The 26943-nt window shown below is 37.7% G+C and overlaps 1 protein-coding gene across 1 annotated transcript in view; it reads left to right on the plus strand.

Moving 5' to 3' along the window:
* Window positions 1–26604, plus strand: part of THBS2 (thrombospondin 2) — an 89028-nt gene extending 62424 nt beyond the window's left edge. Inside the window, exons 15-22 of the mRNA XM_018559982.1 lie at window positions 3519–3678; window positions 7289–7407; window positions 11309–11543; window positions 17225–17452; window positions 18268–18539; window positions 18899–18996; window positions 20677–20816; window positions 26041–26604. Of these exons, the coding sequence (XP_018415484.1) occupies window positions 3519–3678; window positions 7289–7407; window positions 11309–11543; window positions 17225–17452; window positions 18268–18539; window positions 18899–18996; window positions 20677–20816; window positions 26041–26048 (1260 nt within the window). The 3' untranslated portion in view covers window positions 26049–26604. The remainder of the gene's footprint in view (window positions 1–3518; window positions 3679–7288; window positions 7408–11308; window positions 11544–17224; window positions 17453–18267; window positions 18540–18898; window positions 18997–20676; window positions 20817–26040) is intronic.
* Window positions 26605–26943: the final 339 nt, after the last annotated feature.

Raw genomic sequence — 26943 nt, forward strand, 5'->3', positions numbered from 1 at the left:
GATAAAATCCTTCTTTTTATGGAGCTCCCTCTCCCTAAAGTCTTGGACTAGGGACCTAAAGCCTCTGACTGTTGACTGGTTGGTCTTTTTTTCTAATTATAACTGCAGTTAAAAATGCTATGCTTAAGCCTTTGTGCTAGTAAACATTGCTTCTTGTTGACAACCTAGTTTTTGATCCAGAATTTTCTACTGTTCATTTAGTTTGTTGTTCTACTTGTTTCATTAATGTGGATGTTTGGTTATCCTCCACATAACTAATTGAGGCCCATCGTTCTTCATGTAGCAGTGTTTTTTACCTACTGGTGATTATCTGTCCTGGTTTGGAGTACTAGGTTGATCCTAGGTTTCCTTCATTTAGGTTATGGCAATTCCATATTGGTTGGCCCTAGTTCTTCTATCCTTTGTTCAGACATATGATTTTCACACCTGTTGGGTCTCTTAGTGGCTGTTTTCCACCCTACAATTGGACTGCTTTTGGATGTTTCAACTGTTTAAGAATTCCTAACATTTTCGTCTCGCTCAATTGACAATAAAGAAAATAAGACTTTTGTACTTAATGTAAAATCTTTTTCTTGAAATCTATTGAACCTATGTCCTCCAATAGACTTCAAGAAAAAAAAATACTGTAAGTAGAAAAATTATGTTGTTCCATTAAAAGGAATGTAAAATAATTTTTTTGGTTAAATGTGGTTTTATACTGGTTAAATATTATATGTCAAGTAGCAATTGCATCTGAGAAAATACTGCTTTAATTACAGAAGATGTGAAAAGTGCAAGGGTAGTAAATACTAAATCTTCTTATCAGAGATACAATTCTATTTTAGAGATTAGATAGCTTTCCTTTGTTGTGGCTAGACTACTCTGTATTGTCTGGATGAGGTTGCTGTACTTAAGGTCCTTCAAATTCTTTTTTTGTCATCTCTATTTTAACTTTTACTGGGAACCATCATCAGACATCATGTAAAGCAGCCATTCTCCAGAGAAGGGCAAGACTGCTACACATTCAAAACAATTCCAAACTGAGGATAGCGGTTTAGCAGTACTCCTGTCCAGGATTTTTTATGACTTCTTCCATCTTAAAAATTACAGCTTCAATGTAACCTATCCTAGATTTTCCATTTTTGTCAGCAGAAAAACATTTCAGCTGGCCCCAAGTGCCTGCTGGCTTTAGATTCTAGACTAATTTGCTCACTCCTTTATTACTTTTATTTATCATAAATTTTACATTTAGATCTACTGGCATGGTTTTTGAACTGTTGCATCCTTTTACTACATTTAATTCCAAGTAAATGTAAATGGTCCAAGTTAAATTGTATATAAACATACATTTGTTTTCTTTTTTAATTTCGTTTGGTTAGAAATTCAGTCCATTTTTTATTGCTGTTTGTTTCCCCTCTAGGTGGGTCACCCTCACTTTCCTGGTGACCACTGTCATTGGGACTCAAAGTGGGGGAAACTCCAAAATTAAGAATTGCTGTATCAACTAAAAGAGATTTCACCTCCCATTGGAAATATTTAATCTAACTTCCAGCTGTGTTTACAAGACAGGAAGTGAAGAAAAATCTCTGACAGGGGTTTTAACTAATCCCTACTCTATCCAAATTAAAAAAAAAGTGTTTGGCTTTAGATGCACATTAAAGCTGAACTCCAGGGAAAATATAAAACTACCCTTACAGTGGGGCTCCCGCTGCACAGCAGGGGTTAAATGCTTGCTTTTGCCACCATTAAAAAGTGGTTTTACTTATGTTACCCATCGTTCCCCTGGCAGCCTTCCCTCCGATGCTCTAGGTTGTGGGTGGGCCCTTAGCATCCACACTTACAACGCAGGTCTGCATTGTACGTGTTGATGTCAGATTATGTTGAAGAGAAGAGGCTTTAAGGGACTGGTCAGATGGAGAAAAGTAAGCCTGACGGAGTGAGGGATAAGGTAAGTAAAACTGCATTTAATGGTACCCTAAACAAAAATGAGCATTTAACCTTTGCAGTGTGGGGGTTGCCTCATTGCAAGAGTGGTTTTGAACTTTTCCCAGAATCCAGCTTTAAATTTACACATTTCTGTAATATTAAAGGCTTTTTTAGTAACTGAGAATGTATTAATTTGTCACAGAAGCAGTTCATAATTGATAGATCTTTTGTATTTCATGTTAATTTAGTCATACCGTTTTCAAGCACAGACTTTTCTTTTTTCAGTAGCTTTATATTTATTTCATATCCATTATATTTAATGTGATCCGTTAGTCAAGTAACATACATTTTGGCAATCCAGTTATATGTTATTGTTAGCACAGCCATGCATTTTATTCAGTAGGTCCTGATAAAATGATTAATGAAACGTAAAAAAAAAGCATGCATAGATTTGCAAGATTGCTGAGACAACTATATAAATCGATCTGTCTCATTACAACATTTTTTAGATATTTATGTTTAACATGCACATTTTCTTGCAAGCTCCAACAAAAACCTCCTTTCCTGTTTTCTCTCATGTCATGCTCATACAGCATATAAAAATCATAAGAATGTCCACTATCATTTAATATAGCATGCCTTGGTGTGCACATCCAAACTTAATTGTTATACAAGCAATGTTTATCTCATAATGTTTGTGTGCTAATTCTTGTATAAAGATTATGATTCAGACATAAATCAGGAGGAAACTTTATAATCAAAGACCTGGTCAGTGTCTTGGTGCAAATTACCGAATGCCAATTAATACAATACTGTGTTTAATTAAAGTAGAACACCACCCTGAAGTTTTATTGTAGTTTTAAACAACATAGAGAACATTTAGCACCTCTGGTACATGTTATTGCTGTCTTTGTCCTTTGGAAAGATAAACCTTTATTATTTGTCATGGTTTTCTTCCAATAGTCTAATTCATGGTTGGGCACTGCTATTTTCACATACCTTAATAATCTGCCAAACACTTTTCAGAATAATGAGAAACAACTGGGTTATTAAAGATCACCCCTCACAGACACAGCCCTCAGTCTAGGGTAGATAATCATCCACGTCTTTTGAATGGCTTGGAACTCATATAGCGGTGTAGCATCAAAACTGCAGAGTATGTCTTAGGCCACCATGGATAGCACTTTGTGATAAAGTGATAAAGTGTGTTTATTAGCTAAAAGAAGCTTTCAGAACTTTATTATACTTTGTAAGATATGTGGTAAAGGTGTCTCAGACATCCTATCTCAGGTTTACTTTTTATAACAGGATATGTCAACCTTTTTTCTGCAGAAACGGTCAATAAAATGTTACAATGAAGTTACTCATACTTAAATGCATCAGCATAATAAGGAAACATAGGATTAAATTAAAGCTAACCTGGAGCTATCTAGACAATACTATGGGCTTCATTTATAAAACATTTTATACTTGTCAATAACACCTAAGGGTATTATTGCGGTGCCCTTGGCATCCGTCCAGCACACACGCCGGGCAGCATATTGTCAAACAACAATCTCACCAGTAATATAGTAAAATAAAAATTAAAAAAACCCTTGATTTTTATGTTTCAGGATAATTGCCCTCTGCTTTTTAACCCACGTCAATTTGACTATGACAAAGATGAAGTAGGAGATCGCTGTGACAACTGCCCCTATGTGCACAATCCTGCCCAGATTGATACTGACAATAATGGAGAAGGAGATGCCTGCGCTGTGGACATCGATGGCGATGGTATGTTCTTAGTTTTTTAATTTAGGCTAAAGTCAATGTAATCATGTTTAACAGTTACAATCTATATTTGAACAGTAAATCATTAAAGTATTTGTGAAGTCAGTCCAAAAAAAAAGATAGTATACTACTGAGATTAACTTTTTTTTACTAGTAATTAAATGTAGTTGAAATAAATTGTTTCTATACCTTACTTTTTGGTATTTTATTCGATGGTCATGTTACCATGTGACCTCCCTTCCCGACCATCTTCCTGAATTGGGAGGGTGGGTAGAAGGCAAGAAGCCGAATGTATATATGACTTGGATGTCTCTATTTAATATTCATTACAATTATGTTTTTTTTTTATTTGTATAATTAGTTTCCTTTATCATAGTTCAGCTTTTTTGCTCTTGTGCCTTTTGATCTGATGTGTATCTTTGATTATTTTTGTTTCTGTAATAAATGTAGTTAGTATTTATAATCTACATTATCTGCTACCTAATGCTGTATTGTCAATAGTGTGTTGGATAAGAATGGTTTGGGGATGGTATTTAGCACTTCAGTTGTTTATAGCAATAATTAAGGACATAAGTCTGGTATGGAAAGCTTTGCATCGCTGTGTTTTTTTGCCCTTGATGCATGCTATTCAATAAATAGTCTATTGTTTATATTATTTTAGTTTTTTCTGTCACGGACCTCTTTTGTTACAAGCAACATTTTTCTTAGAGCTTAATGGAAGCCATAGCTATAGATATTCAGTAAAGTAATATTATCCTACAAACCTCCATTTTGAGTCTTACTAGCACTTTCCTGCTATAGCACTTGCACTGTGTGTATTATTAGGATTGTGAAGTCTAGTAGGCACCAGAGTTTGACCAAGTTGCCCAGAGCACTTAGAACTTTGACCGACCTGGTCAGACATGCTGTTACTTATCTAGGCCAGGATAGAGTTCTGGAGTTTGAGTGCATTAAAGGGTATGTTTACTTTTGTAACTATGTTTCATGTTACTCCAATATTTAGGGTATAACATGGACATGGTTACATCCCCAAAACCAACCGACCCCCACTTACCTGAATCTGGGGTTTTGTCCCTTCTGGCTACGGTCTTTTTCTTTATTCAACACAGCTACGCTCCACCCACACAGGTAAAACATCCATTCACAGATCTTTTCACAGTATCTGTCAATGGAGAGATTAGAAGTCCCATCCACCACCACAGTACAGTGGTGTACAAGTGCAGTGACATCATTGTGTCCATTCATACTTCCTCCCGTCCCTCAGCTGAAAGTCTGTATCTTGGTATGGACAGGGTCTGGGAGGGACAGTCTGCAGGGGCCAAAGCATTGCGTCTTCAATTTACTTATAGCAGTTGCAATGCTTTGCAGGCTCAAATGCAAAAACATAATGAATGCAATTTTTTTTCTTTTATTAATGTGTGTGCATTTATTATTTTTTTGCAAAAGCTGGGCTAGACATTAAACTAAGGGAAAAGGTATTTTGAAACGGACTTGAACACTGAAAAAAATTGCTAGTGGGCATATTTTATTAGTGGAAGAGACTATGTAAATCTCTTCTGCTTAAAAATTTCCTGTTACTTTTAACTAACATGTTTTCCCCAAACACTTCCAGCAGCACATGGTTATTGCAGTCCACACTGAGTGGTGCCTAGTGCTGAGATGGGGCAAATTTGTTGCAAATGCACAGGAGTTGCATCATCACTGGCTGACTATGACTGTAAGACTCTGCCAGCAGACAAAGCATCTGAAAAAATTGCATTGACAGCTGTTGAGCCACAAGGGAGAGCAATAAGTATTTTGAATTGAAATCAGTTAAGGTTACCCTGTCATTGCAATTGTTTATTTTTCCTATTATGTGCAGATAAAATAAGTAAACAGAGTTTGCTTTTCACATGAGTGGATGATTAAAATGAATATTCACACAATTTAGTGAAAATTCTAAACTTCTTTAGTAAATCAGCTTCCACCCATTGGTCTGAACAGGATCTGTTGAAAACAGTGGATTTTTTCATGTGAATGCATGTAAATGCTGCAAAATGTTATCTGGTGTGCATGGGCTTTAAATCAGTTTGATATAGCCCAGAAAGGATACAAATACCACACTCCGATATCCTCCACTGAATAGTTTAATTTCACAGATGTCACGCATTTCATAAATTAATCATGGATAGCCATACTAGTTAGGCTGTGACACCAGGATTTATTTGCCAAAACCTGAAATTGTAGGTCCCAGCAATCCAGGCAAGGAGCAGGACAAGGAAACCTTTTCTTCAGAGGTGTCTTTATTAAGGACTTGTTCACATCAAATGGGGTGCGTTCCAGAGCGGTAGCTGCTGGAACGCACCGCAATCCCTAACAAAACCTCCCCCTGCGTTCTGGGGTGGGAGGGGGCGTGGTGGTTAATTGTATTCAATGGCACTGCTTCCACGCCCCCCCCTGCCCACAGTCCGATCAGACATGTGGCAAAACTTTGCCTGCGCTCCGTTCCACTGCAAACACAAAAAATAGAGCAAGCAGCATTTTTTGCGTTTGAATTCAATGCACCGCCACGCCCCCTCCTACTCCAGAACACAGGGGAAAGTTTTGTGAGTGATTGCCGTGCGTTCTAGCAGCTACTGCTCTGGAATGCACCGCAATTGGTGTGAATAAGCCCTAAAGGTCCAGTTTGTATTTACTTTTATTAAAGCACAACTCTGGGGGAAATACATTCTTAATCCTTACAGTGGAGCTATACTCACCTGATCCTCAAAGCTGACTGGCTCTTAGACCAGTCCTTCGCCTCGCTCCTCCTCCACTGCAGCAGTACATGGATCCTCAAGTCATCACGTTCAAAACAGTGTACAGGACATGAGGATTTCGAGGGACATACCATTGCTGGAGCAGAGGAGTAGACAGGCTGGAGGGAGAGCTGTCACAGCTGACCAGATCCGAGGATCAGGTTAGTATAACTTTTTTTAACCTAGACACAAATGAACAGTTAGACACAGTAAATAATCATTCAATGGTGACCTACATTCTGTTACTAGATTTGGCATTTGACTCTATTATGCAATGAACATTACGAAAGGCACATCTTGTCACTTTATTTAATAATAAGTCTACAAACACAGTAGAAACAAGCTTTGTTTTCATTAACTGTTTTGCTGTCTTACAGTGCAGTGGATTTCAGTCTGTTGTGTGTTATTAGACTTTTGCGTGCCATGTTGTATCTTCAGGTTTTAAAATGGTATTTTTTCCTAAGTGGGAAACCTCTTCACATGTCCACACCTAAAAAAACTAAATAAAAACTAAACTACAGAACATAAACCAAATATATTGCAGCTTGCCAGTCCCTAGATATGGTGGATGCATTTGTTTTAATTTTTCAGGCTCTGAACATTTTTAGCAAGTACACAAGGAGCTTGTTGATTTTTTCAGTTGGGGTCAGTCGCTCATTGCCTCTACCTTTTGAGTAAATTGAAGTCACCATAACTTCACCTTTGGAATTTTACCCATTCACTACTTACAGCATGGTATACAGACTATAAGATAACCTGTTTGTATGTGGCAAAGCAAAATAGATTGGAAAAAAGTATCAGTCATACAATATTCATCTTAATCTCTTTCCATTTAGATATCTTAAACGAATTGGATAACTGTCCATATGTGTACAACACAGACCAGGCCGACACTGATAAAGATGGAGTGGGTGATCAGTGTGACAACTGTCCTCTAATGCACAATCCTGACCAGGTATGCAGTGCAGAAATCTAAACGATTTCTTATGGAGACGGGCTAGGATAGACTTCAAGGGTGTTACAAAGTGGATTTCAGGCTAATTAACTAAAGGCGAAAATATACTGAACTTCAGAAGCAAGGTATGGTAATTTTCATTTAATCCAGACATAAGCTGGAGAATGCAGAATTACATGGAACTGCACCCTCAGGCAGAATAGCTGAACACAGTGAACGTCAATGGCAGTCATTCATAGCTAGAGGCTTTTGTTTGGGCAAGACAGTTCAATGTGAAATTTAGAGCTTCACGTTTCTTTTCTGAAAGACTCTCAAACAAACTCAGTCTTAGGAAAAACACAACTAACTATTGTGCTTTGGACTAAAAATACATTTGGGGTTTAGTATTAAAGAAGTAATGTATCCCGGATATGGCCAGTTTAGAAGTTTGCATGACAAAAAGTAGTATGTAGTAGTTCTAGCACTAGCTATATCATGTGAACTATAGATAATTTATATAGTCAATAGGAATAATGATATCATGATTAGTATATATTTGTAAAGGATTTATAACATTGAATAACTACTTGATGGTTTCTAGATTTGCTGTCCATTGCTCCAATAACAGATGACCCACACTTGCCACTAAGGGGTCTATTCACGAAGCAGCCGAAGGATCTAGCCATAGCTTCGGCCGATCCTTCGGCTAGCTTCGGCCCCAGGACCGAACCGAAGGGTTGCTGTACAGGCTATTCACAATAGCCAGTGCAGCTCCCGAACTTAGCCGAGCGGCTCAGTCGAGCCGAAGGCATATGCCTCGGCTCGGCTGAGCCGCGCTGAAAGCCAAAGCTGGCCGAGCAGCCTGCTTCTGAAGGCTGGGCGGAGCCAGCCGTGAATTTACGGCTGGCTCCGGCCACTTGCAGACAGATCAGCGTCCCTGGTTACCAGCTAAACAGGGACACTGATCTCCAGACAGCAAACTCTCTCCCGGCCGCCCAGGAGAGAAACACTGCTTTTCCTTTTTTTTTTATTATGACATGGAGCCCATTGGAATGCATTGCTAGATTCCTATTGGCTATTTCAATTTGTATTTGCATTGTACCCACCCTCTGCTGCAGTTCTCCATCAGGTGCATGAGCAGAGGGCGGGTACAATGCTAGTTTACTATTGGCTATTGCAAATTGAAATAGCCAAAAGGAATCTAGCAATGCATTCCTATGTGAAAAAATTCTTTTATTTTTTTCTATTCTGACACGGCTCCGTGTCAGAATAAAGAAAATAAAAGAAAAAACAGTGTTTCTCTCTTGGGCGGCCGGGAGCGGGAGACTCCCAGAGCACCCCGGGAGAGGTTTTTTTTCTTTTTTTTTTGACGGCAGCAGAACCGCCGGGCAATAGAAAACTGCTGGGCGGAGCTAGCTGTCATTGCTATTCCGCAAAATCGTTTTCTATTTTTTTTTAAACTTTTTAAACTATTTTTCTGTATAACTGAACAAACGCAAAAGATGTAATTGATGTAGATGGTCTTTAGTGATCAAGTTAAGCTGGCCATACACCTATAGATCTTCTTTTCTATCAGCCTATGGTCAGATGGAAAAAGTGCAACAGATTCCTCCATCTACGCTAAACTGTGTGGATGGAGGAATCTCCCACTGGGCCAAGCTTAAGTAGCTTGCAGTCAGCCCTGCTGGTTCTCTAAATACCTGAACAATGCCTGCATCCAATCAGATTGTTCAGGTATTTTGAGAGCTTGCGGGGCCGACTAGGTTGGCCCACTGGGAGATTCCTCCAGCCACACAGTTTAGCGTAGATGACGGAATCTTTTGCACTTTTTCCATCTAACCAAAGAAAATCTGCAGATAATCTATAGGTGTATGGCCAGCTTTATAAAGCAGCTAGGCAAAAATCAACATTTCATTTGCCTGATGTGGGAGCTTTTTGCCATTTTTCTCTGCTTGCTGAGCTGTCAAATGGGGAAACTAAAATGTGGCAAAATAGCTAAGGAAAAACAAGCAAATACATGAATAAACAGCAGTGTCTACAACTAAATATTATTTCCACTTAAAAATTATGAAAAAAGGTTTAATTGCAGTCGTTAAAAAGCAGTAACGTCCTGCTAAAAAAGAAGAACTTCAAAACTAACGTAGGAAAAAAGATAAAAGAACAGCATACCGTTGATGTTTCCTCTTGAAAAATAGACCCTTAAATGAGTAGACCCAATTTTACAAAAGTCTACACCCCCCACCACCACCACCGACCTCCTTGATAAAATCTATACCCCCATCATCTTGGTGGTAAAAATTTATAAAATATATATAGTACAGCCCTCAGAAGAAAAGGACCACTGACCTCTCTACCACAGCCTTTGCAGAAACAGGTAGTGTTCATCTCTGACAGCACCTTGGTTGTGCTCCAGCCTGCCATTATTATACAAATGAATGAATACATGCACCAGCTAAAGTTACCATGATCGAAGCACATGAGTGATATTTTCTATGGCTGTGGCCTGCACATGTGTGATAATTCGATACATAGCCACAATGTCCAAGCCTAGGCAGGCCACAACTTGGAGAGTAGTATTGCCTTGCATATAAAGTTTGTATAGTACATATATTTTATTTTTTAATAAGGAGAACAATGAAAGGGGAGGTTTTCAAAGAGTAGTCTACTCTATAAAGTTTGGACTGCTGAAACTTTATTAGAATTTAGTGTATTCAGGTGTCAATTCATAAACTCACATGCAACAAGATTTCAGAGGAAATGACTTGGATTTGAGAGCAGTTTGGAACATGTTTTAAATGCTTTTATTCTGCTCACTCGTTAAATTAGATAGAGGAGTAAAAGCAAACCAAGGAATGCCTGGTAAAAACAACAATGCAAGTGCACACCACTCTGAAATATCCACTCCTATATTCAAATACTGCTTTGCAAATGCTTCGAAAATGTTTCACAAATGCATCTTGAAAGCATACGCCCATGTATGCTGTACTTAAGAATTCAAATGTTCCTTTTCCTCTGATGTGTCTAGGGATATTGACTTGAGTCATAATACTCATATTACTACTGTACATTTCAACTATTTTATTACGCTACATAAAATGACATAAAAAGTGCATACATGCTTTGGATAAGGACAGAGATTTTTTAAGGATTTCTATATGAAGCTCCATTGAAGTGCAATAAAGTAGATGCTCTATACTGAAGACAACTACAGGAATCTAGTGAACACCCCATACTGCAACATTGAATTACAACACTGTTATCCAATTTAATAAATGAGCCTGCAAGGAATAAGAAAGACAATTATTGTTGAGAAGACCCTGTTGTCAAAATCTTATTGTCTAGACTATTGTCTATTGATGATTGCTTTTAGACTATTGTCTAGTCTAAAAGCAGCAAACCTTCTCAATAGACAGTTAGGCTCCATTCACACCTAGGCGACACCTATTATGTGTGCTTTACGCACGTCTTTTTTGAGCAGTTACGCGGGTATATTGTCACACGTTTTTATGATACGCATAAAAATCGCTAGGGAACATTAATACAGTTTAAAGGTTTTGAAAGCATTTATCTAATCTCACAATCATGTACATACTGAATTTTTATAGTCATTTGTGCTTCTCACCTTTTTTCTTACTAAGAATATTACCTGACATTCCAATAACATTCTGTGGAATGCATTGTAGGTCCCTTTTTAAATATTTAACTTCACAGATTACAGATTTAACAACCCACATTCTCATTTATTTCTATCTATCTATCTATCTATCTATCTATCTATCTATCTATCTATCTATCTATCTATCTATCCATTCCTTTGTACAATAAAAACCTCTCAGGTGTGTGGTATTTCACATATGCCTTTCCTGTGTACTCAGGTGACAACTCTCTGTCTAATTTAATAGCTATGACTGTTTACTTTCAGAACGATGTGGATAATGATCTTGTAGGAGATCAGTGTGATAACAATGAAGACATTGATGAAGATGGCTATCAAAACAATTTGGACAATTGCCCCTACATTCCTAATGCAAACCAAGCCGACCATGACAAAGACGGCAGAGGAGATGTTTGTGATTCAGATGATGACAATGATGGTGTCCCTGATGATAGAGACAACTGTCGACTTGTGTTTAATCCAGACCAGAAAGACTCAAATGGTAAGTTTAAAGGTTTTAACAACATAGATATGTTCAGTACGTAAAGAACAATTATAGCATTACTTAACTCACTTAAGTTAAGTCATTAAAACTACACTTTTATTAATAAATAGCATATACAATAATAATTTAAAGCTGTTAAAAAAATATGTTTCCTTTTTAATCTGGAGCCACTGTAATTGTGTAAATCATTATTTAAAATGTCAATGCAATATGGCAATCTTGAGGAGTTTGTGCATGGGACACCCCCTGAAATGTTGTTTCCTTCCTGTTTGATTGTCTGACTGATCTTCCCACGAGTCTGCACTAAGATACCAGTAAAGTTTTAGGCATCCCCTGCAATAGAAATTAATTTTTTGGGGGTGAGATACTTCCTAAGGGTTAACTAATTCTAAAGGGATGCAGACAGTGCCATTCCCTCATCAGAACACTGAAAGTTCACCAGGTGGTTGTAATGAATAACATTCTCCCATTCAGGAATCAGCTTGAAAAGGACATAGTAAAACACACAGCTTTTTCTTCAAAACAGAAATAGGTTGTAATCTGCAACATAGTTTGTTAAAATTCTTGCAGCATACATTGATCATCCAGATAGGATTGATTTTTTTCTAGACAAAAGTGGAGTTACAAGCAATGAGTCACAGTGACTGAGTGAGCGCAAGAGTCACAGTGTGAGTTCCATGAGTCTGTTTATAAAACTTCCACGAGCAATGAATTTAAAGAAAGATTTTTAGGATTAAAATATATTTCAGTTTGCTATCTAGAATATGTTTAAAAACCATTGCACTGAAAGTTTGATAACTGAGGCAAAACAATTAAATAGGTTGCAAAAAACTGTTCTTGCTGCACAATGGGGTAACCTATAGAATGGGCAAAAACTCTATGAGGTTTCAAATGTTAATATACAAAGCAAAGATGTGCAGTTAGAAAGCAGTGGACTTGTTTCCTGGACAAAACAATCCATATGGACTAAATAGGGCCCAAACTAAGATCCCTTGTTTCCACTCGGTATAGTTTAGGGCCTTGGTTCTCAACTGGTGGATCGTGACCCAAAAGTGGGTCGCGACCCCATGTTCAGTGGGTCGCCACCTGGCTTCCACTTTTCTAGGTGAGAACCTCCTTAGCCTCCCCCTATCAGGGCTGTCAGTTTTGGTGCCAAGCAGTCATTGAAAATATGCTGCCCGGCACCAAGTGTCAGCTTGAGGTGGGGTGGAGCTATGCCTGCCAGGGAGCTCCATCCATACCTGCATTGCTTACAACTCCCTCGTGTCCCCTGTAGAGGTGTCTGAACCGGAGTGACATCACATTATGGCTCCCTGGACCTCTACATGGTGCGCAAGGGAGTTGCACAAGCAATGCACATATGGATGGAGCTCCGTCACAGCACAGCAGCCCACACTGGACCCCAGGATGGGGGTTCACTCCAGTTCTCGTAAGGTAGGGAGACTGAGGGGATTTTGAAAAAAAAATCATTTTTGGAGTGTGTATATGTGTGTGAGATTGTGTCTGTGGTTGTGTGTGTCTGTCAATGTTTTTGAGGGCCCGTTCACACTAGTACAGTGTATTCATTGAACAGTCCTGTGCAATTAACGCAATGTACCATGCAATCACACCTACTATGCGTTCTGGTGTGGGAGATGTGTTGCGCTGCCATTCATTTGAATGGTACCCCAAACGCACCACCCGCCCACTGTTCAATTGCCCACACCGGAACACGTGGTACCGCAATGCCGTGCGTTCCATTGCAGTGCGACTTGGGTCGCGACTTAATGACCAAGGACAAATGTGGGTCCTGAGGTTACGCAGGTTGAGAACCACTGGTTTAGGGTACATTATAATAAAATCATTATAATTTAGTTATCTACTTTATAAACAGAAAAACAGAAAAATAAAACTCAACAGGCAACCTACATTGTTAACCCATGTAATTTGCCCTTTCCTATAGATATGTTTCATTTTTTAATTACTGTAGCTCTAAATTTAGAATTAAGATGCTAATTTACTAAAGACACATATAGGCTGTTAATTTCTGTTAATAGGATTTTCACGTTGCAAGGCAATTTTCCTTTAGCTTAGTGAATGATGTGAATCTCTGCTGACTTCCATTATCATACATCATGTGCAAGAAAAAATACAGTTTTTCTTCCCACATAATTGGGTATTCTTTGCAAAGCGAATTTTCACCACATTCACTCAGCAAAGGAAATATTCCCTTTTAAAGTGAACAGCGTATTTCCCTTTAATAAATTGACCATAGTATGTCTTTTTTAGAATACACAATCTTTTCTTTATATATTCATCAACTCTCCTGTTGTCATGTTTTGACTTTAATCCCACGTAAGGCAACAGCCATAAATTGTCTCCGCGAGAGTATCAAATTGTATGCTCTATACATATGATTTGTGTTTATGGGTTATATGGCATCCAGCCATATCTTTTCAAGTAGTTATGTACATTTCTATGACTGGACTTGCCTTCATCTGTGTCAGTTGCACAATATTCCCTAAAACGTTAAACCACCTGCACAATCCACACTAGCCATTCTTTCTCCCTTTTAATAATGTTAGTTTATGTGTTACAGCTGCACTTTATTTTTTGTAACGGCTTTTTCAGATGCTATGATCATTAGGTTTGCCACTTCTCTTATATATGTGAATCCTAACATCTAATTTAAAACACAAAATAAAATTTGAAATCTTTTGGAATCTAGCCATTGACCAATGTGTTGCTATTCTCTGGCCTACTGATTGTATGGGAATAAAACTGAGAATAAATCTTTCATCTTGCACCTTGAGTTTTATGGAGGGATAGAGCGTTACGTTCTGACAAAAGGGATTTAAGGAATTTCCACATCCAATTATCATAGTTTTCCAAACATTTAAGGGGGTTACTTATAAGAAACTGAAGACTATAAACTTGGTACAAAAGTGTTATGTTCAGCTAGATAACTTGTTTTGTATTATTTCGACAATGTAAGATAAAAATTGATTGGTTGCTAAAGATTCTATTCCCATTTTGATTCCATTATAAATATCCCCAAAAGTATTGTTTATGAAGTTGAATACCTTAGCAGGCACAATTGTAACCACTTTGCTATAGAAATGTCTCTTGAGTTGAAATAAATACACTGCTAACCCACAAAGGAACTACATAGTTGATTAAAATAAGGAAAAATTGTAAACAAAAAAAAAGAAATTAGATATTTTGCTATTCATGGACAGGTCTGGCTGTGTATGGCCACATTAGTAATTTTTTACTCTTCAACTATAGAAGACAAATCTAATAGATAGTGTGAGAGTTTTGCTCCACCTAGTCAGTCTCATAGCTATTGGGAAATCATTCTATAGACATCTGTTTATAACTATAGACACCTCTGGCTAATTTTTTGCATTATTTAGTAACATTTAGCCTTTACCCCCTGGGCATATTGTTTTTTGCCAAGAGTTTCCACAAGCATCAATTATTACTGTTTAGAAGATCACTTTAACCAGTATGCTCAGAATACTCAGTTTGTCTAAAGTAAAGCATGTCTTTCTGCAACTCACGTTAACGCAACACATGAAAACATATAAATGCAGTGAATTGCCGTGATGTTAATTTTGAATGGCACACTAATGCACTACTGCAGTAGCAGGCTTAGCAGCCAGACTGCAGCACACCACAACGTGCATGTAGTACATTGTGGTGCACTGTGGAAAAAAAGGGTTATGTCTTTTATTGTGTGTTCAGGTGACTAGAAAATTAAATGGGCTGCCTTAACACAGCGCACCTCAATATGTGACAATGTGCTAAGTCAACATATGTGAGTGTGTGCTAAAGAAAGTGTTAATAGGCCCTCTAAGTTGATTTTATTGTGACTGTTAAAAGTAAGCATCTGTTGGTACTTTTAGAACAAGCCCCAAATCTGCTAATCAGCTCTTACCTAAGAACATGTCCTACTATGATTGCTTGGAAGACTTTCGTTGCTGCTTTAATTTTTTGGTTCCGTGTCTGTTATTGTGTAGTAAGACTTTCCTGAAAATGTTACTCATTTTTCACCTGTAATCACACATGGCCCAGAGCTTGTTTCGTGATTTACTGTATCTTGATCCTGATAGAGAAGCCACAATACTATGTGCTTTATATTAAATATCCATTGTGGAATGTTGCTGCAGGCAACCTTGTCAGGGATAAAAGACCTAAGCTAGTCACTGCTAAATTACATACCTTGCAGCATGCCAGAATATCATAAGCCAGGAAGATCAGACTGTATCCCACATCACTGCCAACATTACTCATGGCAAAACTCAAAGGTTAATAGAATGTTTTTGTGATATTTTAACCACAGACATGAAGTGAAATGGACTGAAAGGAACATATTGCTGTAGAATGCAATATTATATTTACCATTCCTATGTAATATTTACTTACTGTGCATAAAAACAGTTCAAGAAGAACTCCGTTTACACTATTTCAAAACCTAAACATATATCATAAGCTTTTTCTGTAAAATAGAAAGCAAATTTGCCCCCCTTCCTATGCTACTAACTCACACTTAGGACATTTTAAAAAACTAGAAGGTTTAAAAAAAAAAAACTCTTGTGCTGTTTGCATTTGTGATTTTTAAACTTTTGACAACTACCTTATAATACCAATATAAATAAATAAACATGAAAATTGTGCCGCGCTCTCAACTCAACTGAATACCTAATCTAATTCAATACACAGATGTAGCATTTGCTGTGTAACATAATACTGTAGCAAACTTTAAGCGCTTCAATGTAACAAAATATATTCACTCAAACAAGGCGCCAGAATGATATGCTTAAAATAGATGATAGTCGCTTTAGTCACAAATCTACAATGCATATAAAAGTCCACTTGTGATGAGTATACATGCAGTATAAAGTGAATTGTGCATTCAACACTAGGGTGAATGTATTTAGCAAGTGATTAAACTGTGGATCAGTTTCTCTTCTCCCCGCTGGGCGCTGCGCTGTGTCAGAAGGGACACAGAGCAGCGCCCAGCGGGGAGGAGAGAAACGGGAGATGCACCACAATTTCGTCCGAACTATGGCACTTTCGGCATTTTGCCCAAATTGCCATTTTCTGCCGATGTGTTTCGGCAGCTGAAATTTCGGTGCATCCCTAGTTTATACCCATAATAGGATCCACTAGAAACAATAGTGTGCATTTTGCATTTTAATCAACCTAAGACACACAGATAGTGACATTAACACTGGCACTGACACTAACACTGAACCTAACGATAACACAACCTATATCAAGTACTGATCTAACTATTTTATCTTTTTTGTTTTTTTTTAACAGACTTTATACTAGAAAGCCTCCACAAATGTACAATCTATTTCTTTCACCTCGCAGAGAAAGAGATACAGGGGAAGCGTCCCGAGATCATTGTGCCTGGCTATTCATGTTATCAACTCCAAGTTGTTACTCTTAGACCAGTAGCTGTTGGTGACAGCTCAGACTTCATGCAGGGGGTGCACAATCAAATGCACTTCCAGCACAAAGGTACGCATATATGTGACAGCACAGCATAGGGCTCAGTCCCTGCTACCACATATATGCGTACAATTGGATTTAAGGCATTAAATGTAGATTTTTTTACACAGCAGCTTTTATTTGTAAAAAGTTAGGCTATATAGTATACTTAAATATTCTGTACTTATTTGTTACAGGTGATGGCCGAGGGGATGCTTGCAAAGACGATTTTGATAATGACAGCATTCCCGATATATTAGATGTCTGCCCAGAAAACAGTGGCATTAGTGAGACCGACTTTAGAAAATTCCAGATGGTTCCTTTAGATCCAAAAGGAACTGCACAGATTGATCCCAACTGGGTGATTCGCCATCAAGGAAAAGAGCTGGTTCAGACTGCCAATTCAGATCCTGGTATAGCTGTGGGTAAGCTTACAACCTTGTTATTTACAGTTTTTCAAGCCACAAAATTAGAGACAGTATCTGCAATATGGTTCTATATTAGACGTTTTTGGTTCATCTTTGAACTAAAGACAGTAAACTAGCTCCGAAAGAGGCTAAGAAGCATTCAGGCTAAAAGAGTACAGCACTGGTGACTAGAGTAATGCAATATTAGATATCATTATTGCATATTATTAGAGAGTGCTTTTGCCTAATGTCTATTTGTTCATATGTATAGAACATGCATATATATATACAACCTATATAATATTGGATCTGCCATTGACTTAGAGATGCTTAAAAACGGAAAAAAAAAGAAAACCTAAGAAAATAAACCACATGCCAAGAGTGCTTGTAGTTCAAGATTTTTTAATAGCATGCTCACAGCACCCAATGTATACTGAAAAATTCTACTCCCAGGAAGCTTCTCTAATGTTATCTCTAAATCTATCAATCAGATCTGCATGGTTGAACCGCACTTTAAATCATAACTAGCACATCAGGAGACCATATATTTCTAAATGCGATGATGCTTTTTTCTGCGACTAAAGACATAATATCTTTTGTAGGAGATGATGCATGTTTTTTTAACAGTACTTAGAGCATTCAACACAGTATGTCATATGCCAATCTATTTAACTATAATGAGTAGTATATTTTCCGGTTTGACATCTCCATAGAATTGAGGGCAATAATGGAATGTTTTCTAAGTTTACATATTCTATCACTTTCTTTGATTTATGTGTTAGAAAATGAATACGTTTTCATTTTAACTATATATTGTATATTATTTACTTTAGGCTTTGACGAGTTCAGTGCAGTCGACTTCAGTGGAACATTTTATGTAAACACAGACCGTGATGATGATTATGCTGGCTTTGTGTTTGGTTATCAGTCAAGCAGTAGATTTTATGTGCTGATGTGGAAGCAAGTCACTCAAACATATTGGGAAGATAAGCCATCTAGGGCCTATGGGTACTCTGGTGTCTCTCTGAAAGTTGTCAACTCAACGACAGGGACTGGAGAACACTTAAGGAATGCATTGTGGCACACTGGAAATACACCTGGAGAGGTATATTTGGCCATGTATATTAATTTTTTTATTAGAACTACAGTAAAACAGATGAGAATGAGAGGGCCAAGATCTGAACTAGTTTTACCTCCATGCTGCAACTTCTTTCTCCTCAATTTCTCCTGTGGATTGTTGCCTGAGCTCTGCCACAGATATGCTGACATGCAGATGTGGTGGTTAAACGTATAGTTGTAGGACCTTTAGATATACTGTACACAGTTACAAATATAAGCCAGATTTATAACTTCCGCACACACACATTTTCCTCCATCTGTTGCACTTAAGTTCTTTAAATTGTAATATATATTTTAATATATCATGTTGACTCATTGACACTTAAAAATTCAAATTTTTTCTAGGTAAGAACACTGTGGCATGACCCCAAGAATGTTGGCTGGAAAGATTACACTGCTTACAGGTGGCACCTGACTCACAGACCAAAGACTGGCTACATTAGGTAAGCTGTTACTTGTGGGAGATATTGAGTGTACATTTGCATTTAGTCACTAAAATATATTGGATTCAGTCACTGTGGATAGTGGAGATAACACAGATTACAAGCATACAGAACAAAGAGTTTAAATAGGAACTGGGCATGGGTAAGGGTGCATACTCAAACTTATAGTGAAAAATTAAAGAGACCCTTGTCGTAGACCAATCATTTCAAGGAAAATATTCTCATAAGATTATATGTGCATTCAAAATACTGTATGGTATTTGCTTGTGGAAGCCCTTCCGTATACATCTTGAAGCCCTGAGAATGCTGCTGGGTGCCACCATCTTGGATGTGTTGGCAGCAGCCCCAGCAGACTCAGAGCTGTTAATCAGTTGACACTCTATAGTATTCCCCTTCGCTTCTCTCTCAGCAGCTACATATAAGGCTGTGTAGAGAGGTGAGGGAAGGGGTGGAGATGCTATACTAACATAGAGAGTAATTAGACACTAGACTAGTATTTAAATACAATCGATTTTAAAAAGGCAACAAATCGGAACAAAATGAATTTGACAGTAATGTCTACATACAGTAAACAAAGTCTATCATATTAGATCTTGTCTTGGAAATCATTACTGATAACTAAGTTATATAGAAAGGAAACAGCCAGTAATAATATCCTTAGGACAGATAGTAATTACTCTAAACAACTTGTTTGTATTGGCTTCCCAGTTGGTCAATACTTAAGAATAAAATATTTCAGAGAATTCTGATTTTAGGAAGGAGGCAAAAGATTTCAAATTGATATTAAAAAGGAGAGAACAAATGTTTTAAAATCAGCCTACAAATGAGCCAAAGATAGTGAGAGGGAGGATTTATTGGAAGAAACAGTGGACAAATGATTGAACGATGAAGGGAATCTTTCAATCATCACTACTTTGTGTAATACACTTTGGGGCTGATATATAAACATTTCACCCAGTGTATAGCTATGTGAATGCTGTTTGCATGGCCTTCCCCCTGCTAGATGGAGCAGAGGATCATAGGAATTGCTTTACCCCACAGCTCCATCTAGTGGCGGGAATACAACGTTCCTTCACTGTCTTGGACGTGGACTCGTCCTGGCATAACAGCTTGGAATTATGTATGTTTGAGTCTGTGTGCTGGAAGAGTGGAATACATGAAGGATGTGTCAAAAGCTGGTTCTGCCGAGGAGCAGGCATACAGGAGGTCCCTTTGGATAGTGCTGGCAGTCTCCCAAAAGGGGATCAGAGGTTTCGAACACTCTTTCTGGATATTACCATATTATCACACAGTTTATTTACTCAACATGCATTTGTTGGAAGGCTGAAAGATTTTATTTATTATAACCAAGTATGATGAGTGAAAACAAAGAGGTAGATATTGGCACAGTTGCACTACTTATAAAGGTTCACTTGACTGCAGCCTATATACTGTTTGGACATTCCCGAAAGCGGAGAGGGCTATGATGCAGTGGTAGGAGGCTGTGGTAGGGAGTTGACTTTTCCTGCACGAGTCAAATTTTCTAGCAAGTCCTGCAGCACATTCCAAGTGAATACAAAATAATTTATGAAAAGGGAAAAAAACACTAGCAGTAAGCATTTAAAATTGTTGATTTTGCATACGAGTTCATTTTATTTTGTTAAGGTGTAAAGTATTTTAAGTTTCTCTACTTCCTTGCAGAGTTGTTGTGTATGAAGGAAAACAGATTATGGCAGACTCTGGACCATTGTATGACAAGACATACGCAGGGGGACGGCTGGGGCTCTTTGTGTTCTCCCAAGAGATGGTGTTCTTCTCTGATCTCAAATACGAATGTAAAGGTTAGTGTTCTTTTTGTGTTATCCCAACACAGGTGTATTTTTTCACAAATACTCAATGCACTCAGTGTTGTGTAAATACTCAGTATATGACTATAAGTATTATTTGCCTGAAAATTGTGAAGGATAAAAAAAAAAACAGAAAACTTGCCCAGTACCTGCTGATTTGTTTCATGCATACATACATCAACTGCTGACAAATAGGGATGGGCTCTGGTTTTAACCAAACCTGGTCCAATCCTGATCTCCTTCGGACAATGAAGCTTCAGGGTGCCACCCGCCCATTTAGCTGCAAGCCAGGGCATTCTCCACCCCTTTTAGCCAAATTTAGCCATATACCGTCAATGATGTCACTGCACCCCGCCCCTCTGCTTATGTGCAGCCGCAGATGGTGAAGTCCTCTGCCACAGCTGATTAAGTGGCAGTGGACCTTACTTCCGTGTTCGAAGGAGCTCATTCCGTTAAAGTGACACTAAACTCATGATTTAAATCCTAAAAATGGATTCATGGACCTTAACTATTAACAAAAATGTATCGTATTTGTGTATCACTGAGCTGTAGATCTCATATCATTTTTGAATTGGTGCTGACACTGTCCTTCCTTCTAGAGGGTGGCTACTCTTGGTCCCTATGATCCGTGTGTGTGTTGTAAAGTAGCCACCGCTCCAAGCTCGCTCCCCTGATCGATACAATCTCATGTTTAGTTTACAAATTTGTCTTGAGATCATAGTCGATCATGGGAGTGAGCTTGGAGCGGTGGCTACTTTACAACACACACAGGGATCATGGGGAACAAACAAGTACCAAGTAGCAACAAACAAAGAACAAGTAGCCACCCTCCAGAAGGAAGGACAGTGTCAGCATTAAATCAGAGATGATTTGAGGATCTACAGCCGAGTGATAGGCAAATAAGATACTTTTTTGTTAATAATTAAGGTACTTTAATATATTTTATATATATAAAATATAAAAAATAAGCCTAACTCTTGCACTAATTGTTACCCCTATGCTAACGGTAACCCTAATGATAACACTTACCCTAACACCTAACTATAAAACTGACCCCTCAATCACTATGCTGATCACATGGAATTGTTTATCAACAAAGCCATACAACAGAAGGTGGCAAAGTTTTGTGTTTAAGCAATGTCACACAACTAGGAGCACTACACTCCCCTAGCTTTAAAGGGGGTCTTTAATTTTGCCATATAGTGTTGCATGGTGAAATTATATGAAATTTTAGCTAAGGTGATTTTGTGGCAAAATCAAGTGTGGGGGAAATTGTGGCAAAATTGGTAAAAAGTGACAAATATTCAAAAACATGTCCAGATATGTCAAAGCCAAAGACATTTGTTTAATGTTATTAGAAAAAAGGTTAATGCTTTTAATGCTGATGGCTCTGGATATATCCCTAAATATTTCATTAGTATTTTCTAAAGTCAGTCAGCTATGTAGAAATGATAAGATAGACTAATCTGAAAATCTAGAAACTTCTTAAACATTGGGTGCATTATCGTATGGTTCAGGATCAAACAAGGTACTGCTTGCAGCATTTCAAATAAACAGGAATGGTACAGCAGTGATTTATGGGGTTCAAGAGAGATGGGAACATTAGATTCTGTTGTACGTGTTTACTAAATCATTTACTATGTTATCAACTGTAAAATATTTGCAAGACGAATGCATCATGTGACCCACTAATGTTTCTGCATGTTTAGTTAATTATTATGTAATGTAGTTTGCAGACATATTATAAACCATGCAGCTCTCACGTCTTTCTCCAGAAGTTTATAGGAATATGCATACTACTCTTTGGATTACATTTGCATTCTTCTTGCATGTTTGTTTGAATAAGCCCTGGATCTGCTTTGAGATAATCTTTATTGAGGATGTAGTGTTCCTTTAGTGCAAATTAAAGTGGAATTCCATGCAAGCAATGAAGTGTGCACAAACCTGTATTCACAGTAGAGGTTATGTTTAAAACGACCAATGGCAAGTAAACCTAAATGAAGTGTGTGTGTACACTGATGGTGACAAACAAAAAACTCCCTGACTACAGAAAAGTTCCCTGCATGATATATATCCAAGCATTATACTTTTGTCTCTTATCTCAGTAATATTTGTTCATGGGAGTCAGCCCAGTCTATATGCATTTTCATTAATAATTCCATATGCTTGTTAGAGTATTATATCATCTCGCAGTGTACGTCCAAGAAATGAATTCTCACATAGTACAACTGAACAAAGTCTCTGTAGAATTTAAAAGCTGAACATCTGGTGAACTTTTCTGTCATACTGGCCTTTACTTTGAATACACTGAAAAAATGTTGGTTCTGTAAAGCATCCAATTTTCCTTTGATGTCAAATGTATATACATACAAAATAAATCCAAATTAACCATTTGGATGTGTTGCACTTTAAAGAAACTTAAATCTAAATCTAAACTCTGGCTATTCCTCCCCTTCACCTGCTGCTTTTTAACCCAAGCTAAAACACTGCTATAATACTTACCATTTAGGAGCTTCAGTCCTCCTCTGGGTACCAGTAGGTCATTCTGGAAGCTGTTCAGTGCCATTGCCTTGTATGAAGGCAATGGCACTGAATGACTTCTCAGGCATAGCAGCCAATCAAACAGATAATGTCCCGTGGGCTTTGCCCTGGAAAAGCATTTCCATGCGTACCCAAGTTAATCCAAAGCTTCTAGTAAGTTTTACATTCGAGTTTGAAATAGTAATGAGATTACGAGAGTAATTGGGGGGAGGTAGCTAAAGTTTTGCGTTTAGGTGTACTTACTGAAATACAATAGAGAAGGTTGAGTTATACATATAGGAAAAGTGTCAAGGTAATACGTGTAATTTTCTTCTTAGAGCCTAGTTTTGGGGTTTGTTTTTGAGGAATACTAATATGGTATTATGTACCACAGTGCCTACTGTTTGTTTATTTATTTAGTTGGTTGATTCTAGCACGATAGAAGCAATTAAATGTAGACTGTCCCAAAAAAATGAAGTCAAATTGGAATGCTAATGAATGTATGTGATTTCTGGGCAAATAAATCAACTTAATACTTGTGATTCATCTAAAATATTAATGACTGGCATGTTTGATATACAGTCACTGGCTACTTTATTAGGTGCACCTGTTCAACTGCTCGTTAATGCAAATACCTAATCAGCCAATCACATGGCAGCAACTCAAGGCATTTAGGCACCTAGACATGGATGGTCAAGTTCAAATCAAGCATCAGAATGTGAAAGAAAGGTTAATTAAGTGACTTTGAAAGTGGCAGACGGGTTGGTCTGAGTATTTTAGAAACTGCTGATCTACTGGGATTTACACGCACAACCATCTCAGAGGAGGAGAATGACTAGACTGGTTCAAGCTGGTAGAAAGGTAACAGTAACTCAAATAACCACTCATTAAAATCAAGGTATGCAGAAGAGCATCTCTGAATGCACAATACATCAAATATTTAAGCAGATGGACTACAGCAGCAGAAGACCACACCTCTCAGCTAAGAACAAGAAACTGAAGCTACAATTCGCAAGGGCTCATAAAATTGGACAGTAGAAGATTGGAAAAATGTTGCCTATTCTGATGAGTCTTGCATTCTCATGCAACATTCGAATGGTCAGGTCAGAATTTGGTGTAAACAATATAAAAGCATGGATATATCCTGTCTTGTATGAACAATTCAGGCTGGTTGTGGTAGTGTAATGGTGTGGGGGATGTGTTCTTTGAACACTTTGGGCTCCTGAGTACCAACTGAGGATTGTTTAAATGCCACTGCCTACCTGAGCATTGTTGCTGACCCTGTCCATCCCTTTATGACCACAGTGTACCCATCTTCTGATGGCTAGTTTAAGCAGGTTAACACACCATGTCCCAAAGCTAAAATAATCTCATACTGGTTTCTTGAACATGACAATTAGTTCACTGTACTCAAAAGGCCTCCATAGTCACCAGATCTCAATCCAATAGAGCACCTTTGGGATGTGGGGGAACAGGAGATTTGCATCATGGATGTGCAGCCAACAAATCTGCAGCCACTGTGGGATGCTATCATGTCAATATGGACCTGCACTTTATTGAATCTATGGCATGAGGAATTAAGGCAGTTCTGAAGACAAAAGGGGACCAACCTGATGCTAGCATGGTGTACCTAATAAAGTGGCCAGTCAGTATACAACAGTTTTCTAACATGTCTGAGAGGCAAGATATAGGTTTTTTAAATTATTTTTTATAAATTCGTAACCTGGTCTACTAAACCTTACATGCTTGTACTCCATCACACCGTTGGGTCAGCAAAGTAGGCTGAATAACCCACTCATATTCACAGTACTATGCACCCTCAATGCACCGAGAGGGGTGGCATGTCCAATTATATGTGCATTAGCATTACAGGCGTCAAACACACTATGTTGTGTACATCCAGGTGCATATGGCTCACTAATGTTGTGCATGCTAGGGATATGAGAACTAAAGCAGCTGTAGCTGCAGTTACGTTTTGTATTGGAAGGGTTACTTAGAGAAGTCAACAACTGAAAATAAAATGTAAGTGTTTGTGTATTACAGAATCCCTACTAGTAACCACACTATCTCTAGGATGCAATGGGAATACCTAGCCAGCAGATTCCAAGAGTCATGTCATCAGCAGAAAATGGTTATAAAAGAAAGAAAAAAATGCAGTAATAGCTTTGCAGAAAATAGGAAAATAGACATAGATTCAGACATGAGCTGAACCTTTTTAGCTGCTAATAGAATTCTATTCCAAATCTTATATAAATTATTAATATACTGTATTTGCAAATATGGATATTGTTTCCTCTATTTTGGAGGATAAATGGGGTTCGGGGTAAGTGAGAGGTCCTTTTCCCTACAGTATTGGTGGTTGATTTCTATAAATGTTTGCACTTTTGTTTGTTTATGCCTGAGGAAGGGTCCCTGCATGGTCCCGAAACATTGCTTTTCTATGAGATCATAGAAAAATCAAGAGCTTTTCACTTTGAAACAAGCTTAATGGTTTGCTGGCAACGTATCTTATCCTCATGGGAATCCACATCACAAGTCTACTGAATTCTTCCTGCCCTTTTGCTTTTTATTTTAGTAAATCAGGCACAGTGTATGCTTGCTGTGATTTACGCTGAATCTTTCTAACCAACAATTTTGTCTATCCCTATCCAGTTCCAGACCAGTAGCACACTAATCTGTATCTTGACTTTCTTTACAGATGTTTAAGAACTTGTTAACATATTGTGTACTTTACTGTACATCCTGCGTGACCAAGACACCTCAATACACCTGGTACTCCTAAAAGTCTATAAAACTGTCTACACAGCAGCACCTCATAAATCCTGTAAGATCTATGTAGAAGATGAATCGAGTGTAGACATCCAGCACATCAATGGAGAAGAACAAAAACCTCACCCTGGACTTTGGTCGGGTTGATAAATCAGCAAATGTGGGTTATTTTTGTGACACATTTTTTGATGATGCAGTAAACAACATTTTTATAATAAAAGATCATTTATGTCTTTCTTATATTGATCAACTAATCAACTCACAGTTTTTGATATAGTGCATATATTATATCATTTAGACATTTTATCCATCAGTTTTAAATAATGTACTTTTATATTTCTCCTGGACTTTCTTATTCACCAGTGGCCATTGTTATGTATGTCTGATTGACCATTTTTATTTTTTACTACAAAGCAAACATTTAATCCAATGTCATAAGGTATTTAAGAGCGAGAAGCATTGGCATAATATAGCAGGGAATTGTACAGCACAGTTATTACGTAAAAATTCTAAAATCAGGTCAATTAACATAAATGAAGCTTTAAAATAAAAATGAATTACACTATCAATTTTATTATTTAAGATAAACTTGTAAACATCTAGATACAGTATATATCTAAATCTATGAGATACAAATCCTACATAACATTTATTTAACTTGACAGCAAAATTACACAAGAGTATAGAAGTGCACCAGTAAGCTAGTACCAATATTACAACATGCTCTAACCAATTTCTAGTAACACGTGTACTATAATTTTGTTTGCACCTATATATTCTATATAAATAAATTGCTTCATATTCGGTACCTAAAGTGCCAAATGACCCAATG

The sequence above is a fragment of the Nanorana parkeri genome, unplaced genomic scaffold (assembly GCF_000935625.1).
Source record: "Nanorana parkeri isolate BGI_ZX_2015 unplaced genomic scaffold, ASM93562v1 scaffold424, whole genome shotgun sequence".
NCBI classification, from domain to species: domain Eukaryota; kingdom Metazoa; phylum Chordata; class Amphibia; order Anura; family Dicroglossidae; genus Nanorana; species Nanorana parkeri.